The sequence below is a fragment of the Rhododendron vialii genome, chromosome 4a, assembly GCF_030253575.1.
Source record: "Rhododendron vialii isolate Sample 1 chromosome 4a, ASM3025357v1".
NCBI classification, from domain to species: domain Eukaryota; kingdom Viridiplantae; phylum Streptophyta; class Magnoliopsida; order Ericales; family Ericaceae; genus Rhododendron; species Rhododendron vialii.
This window is the reverse complement of record NC_080560.1, coordinates 26,760,288-26,763,765: the sequence shown is the minus strand read 5'-3', so window position 1 is coordinate 26,763,765 and position 3,478 is coordinate 26,760,288. Positions and strand designations below refer to the sequence as shown.

The 3,478-nt window shown below is 49.3% G+C and overlaps 1 protein-coding gene across 1 annotated transcript; it reads left to right on the top strand.

The window, feature by feature from the left end:
* Nucleotides 1-1,919: 1,919 nt before the first annotated feature.
* Nucleotides 1,920-2,288, top strand: LOC131323856 (uncharacterized). Its single transcript, XM_058355696.1, has one exon. It carries the CDS (start codon nt 1,920-1,922, stop codon nt 2,286-2,288), a length of 369 nt encoding a protein of 122 aa, XP_058211679.1.
* Nucleotides 2,289-3,478: the final 1,190 nt, after the last annotated feature.

Sequence of the window (3,478 nt, the reverse complement as noted above, 5' to 3'; positions counted from 1 at the left end):
CTTATTTTTAACTTAGGAAAACTTTGTTCTTACTTGAAATTCATAAGAAACATTTCTGTTTTAGGAAAAATGATCTTCTGTGTTGGCATGCCAGAATAAAACCATTTTGTTTAAAAGTGCATCTCACCCCAGCCTACTGCTTACCAAAATGCCATGCATGGGACTAGAAACAGTCCCGAGCGCTCAGGAGCACTCTGGAGCGCTCTAGAGTGTTTCCAGTAGGGGTTTTGGGAAAACATTATTCATGGACTCTTTGCTCTTGCTTTTTCACTAAGGTCTCCCAACCATGCACCAGTATTAAGGACTGAGACAGGCTGAAAGACCCCCCCCATAAGGGAGAACAGCCTCTTGATTTGAACCAAGGATAGAAACCTTTCTACCTTTGCTTGACACTTTGCTCCTTGGATGGTTGTGAAAGGTGAATGTAGAGATCAGAAACTAAGGGTACTCTGGATTTCTTCCCCTTTTCCTTGATGATTTTGGAAAAGACCTTTGAAGTTGGGAAAGAAGTTTTAGTTTTTTTTGAGACTTTTTCCTTTTGAACAAGAAAGAGAGAAGAGGAGGAATTTTTGAGAGAGAGAATCCTCTCCTCTTTGCTGAAAGACAAGGTATATATAGAGGATATAACCCATGGTTTTTGAAAATCAAGTGATTTTGAAATAAATCCTTTTTTTTAAAGAAAGAAATCTTCAGCTGATCTCTTCTCTGACTGAGGTTGAGTGTTGACTCATCTCAGCCGGTTCAAGGGGAATGCAATGATGGCTTGCATGGATAGTGGGAATCTTCTTCACCCATTGGGCACTGGGAGAGGTCTCGAGCGCTTGGGAGTGGTCGCGAGTGCTTGGGACTTCACTCTCGAGCGCTTGAGAGTGAGCCAGGCCAGTGGTTTTTGGAAAACAGTTTGGAGCGCTTGGGACTGCTTCAAAGCGCTTGGGAATGATTTTGGCCATTTCCTTTAAGGAGCAACGTCTCAATTGGTACATGGCTTGTTCTGATCCATATTCATCATTGGGGAGCCTCAGGGCCACAAATTAAGGAAATTTGACAAGTCCAAATTGGGGTGTCTACAGTTGCCCCTCTTTGGACGGCGCTCGGCGTCATGTTTGGACGCGAGTGTCGCCCAAAGATCGAGACAACCCAATTCGAGCCAAATCAAATCCTCAATTTACGAATCAAATGCAAATAAAAAGCATATAAGCACTCAATGCATGAGGTCGTGTCTTTTCAGACTGCCTACGTACCCCGTCTGCAGGGATCAGACCAGCGTAGTTTTTTGGGGCAAATGCAAACACGTGTGATGCATGCATTGGAAAGAGATCGACAAGTGCTTTGACAATGATAGAGACAAGAAATGGGGCCCATCCGTTACTCTGTTCGGTGGAGAAAATGATGAAAGAAGTATTACGCGTTGGGTAAAACTTCTTGCGAATACTTCGACGATTGTAGAATTTAGGAAACTTTTATCGACCTCTAAGCAGAATATTTTGGGGCAAACGAGGATGATCCAGAATAGATCACGAAACAAAATCCGCCATCGAATGCTTTGTCTCGACTCGGACTTAAACAGGACTGAGATTGATTTTGCAAAAATTCTTGAAGGACAATAATCATTAATCAGGGTGAAATGCATGAGCTTACGAAAAGCAACGAAAAGAGTCAAGCACTGGGGACCCACTCCCGAGCGCTTGGGAGTGGTGTCGAGCGCTCGGGACCATCGTTGGGGTCCACCGCCCTTTCATCTTCCTTTTTTTTGATTTGGGGGTTAAAACCCTGGTTCTCGAGCACTCGAGAACCAGATCGACTGCACTCCCTTTCACTGACTGCTCTCACTCTCTCGACTCTCTCAATCCACTCTCTCACGATCCTGTGACCCTCTCTCTCTCTCTCACTCACGATCCTCTCTTTCTCTCGATCTTGGTATGGCGAGGGGGGATGAAGACGGGGTGATCGGCGGCGGCGAAGGGGCGGAGCCCATCGGTCAGGAGGTCACAGTTGGTGCCACGGCGGTGGTAGCTGAGGGGAATGGCGGTGGCGCAGGGGCGGAGCCCAGCGGCGGGGACGCCACGGCCGGTGCCACGGTAGTGGCGGCTGCTGGTGACCCGGGGGTCGCTGGAGGGAGTTCAGTGGCGGTCGCTGCCGGTGAGGGTGCCGATGTGGCGGCAGTAGGGGGCTCCGGCAGCGGGGACGGAGGTTCGGGCAGCGGAGGCAGAGGCAGGGGCTCGGGCAGGCCTCTCACCCCTATCGGGAGTTGTTTGCGGCTGCCGATCGGGCGAGCGACGGGGGGATAGCTAACCATGGTGGTGAGGAGGTAGTTGTTGGACAGTTCAGCGAGACGCCGATGCTGAGGACGGCGACGGTGTTGGAGCCGAGGAGTGGGGATAGCGGGATCGGGTCCTCACGCCCTGTTCCCTTCGCTGACGGGGACTTCCTGGAGGACGCGGAGCCTCGGGATGTCTTGGACGCGTTTGGTGTCGATTCTGGGGTTGCGGCTGTAGACACCCCGATCTGGGCTTTCAGATTAGTTTACTTACGGTTTTTGATTCCCCAATGATGAAATGGATCAAGAACACCCTGGGAATGATAGCGTGTTTGAGCTTTGAGTGTTTGCAAAACCCTTGAACCTAACCTAGCCTAAGCCACTTCAAAAAACCAAAAACTCTACTAATGCGCGCCAGGGCGCAACCATCCCCCGCCCGGGCGCACCGTCGCACGCCAGACTCACTTCATCGCGCGACAGAGCGCCAGGGCGCACCATCGCGCGCCAGACTCACTCCATCGCACAACAGACCAGTCTCCCAACAACCTTTCTGAAGGAGGACAGTTGGCCACCAATGCAACTTCAGCCAGGCCTCGTGGACTGGCTGAACTCCTCTGTTTGCACCAACCAGATTCACCTCCATCCTTCTCTATATATATCCCTCTTTGTTTCTTTTTCAAAGGGTTCAAGAATTTCAAAAGAGTACACCTTGGGTCACCATCCTCCATTTTCACACTTCAACCATTCAAGAACAAAGTTTGTTCTTCCTCCTCCAATCATTCAACCACGCAAATAACCTCTCACTCAAAGCTCAATCTCTTTCGGACTCAATCTAGCCTTCAAATATCAAAGCTCAAGCACTCTTTCAAACTCAAAACCGAAGGTATAGCTTACCTTTGTTCTGTTTTCTGTTCTGATCCCTGAGGGGGCCTGGCAGGGCCAAGGCTTCAAAAACCGTCATGGTAGGAACCAGCGCGCGATGGTCCCACTTTCTCGCGCGACACTCCGGTGCTGCATGCAATGGACTGCGTGGGGATTGGTGTCCTACTGTTTCATGCTTTATTTTGTATATAGATCACTGTTAAGCATGTTAAAAACCAGTTTACTGCTTTCCTTTGTTAGAAATTGCTAGCCGTAGTTCAATTTGCATGTCTTTTGTTTTGGAGTACCCCTGGGATCATTCTGGACTTGTCCTAGAACCAAGAAATGTGCAAACCAAGC

Excerpts from the sequence above, each read along its gene's own strand:
- LOC131323856 (XM_058355696.1), top strand. The coding sequence starts at position 1,920 with ATGGCGAGGGGGGATGAAGACGGGGTGATCGGCGGCGGCGAAGGGGCG.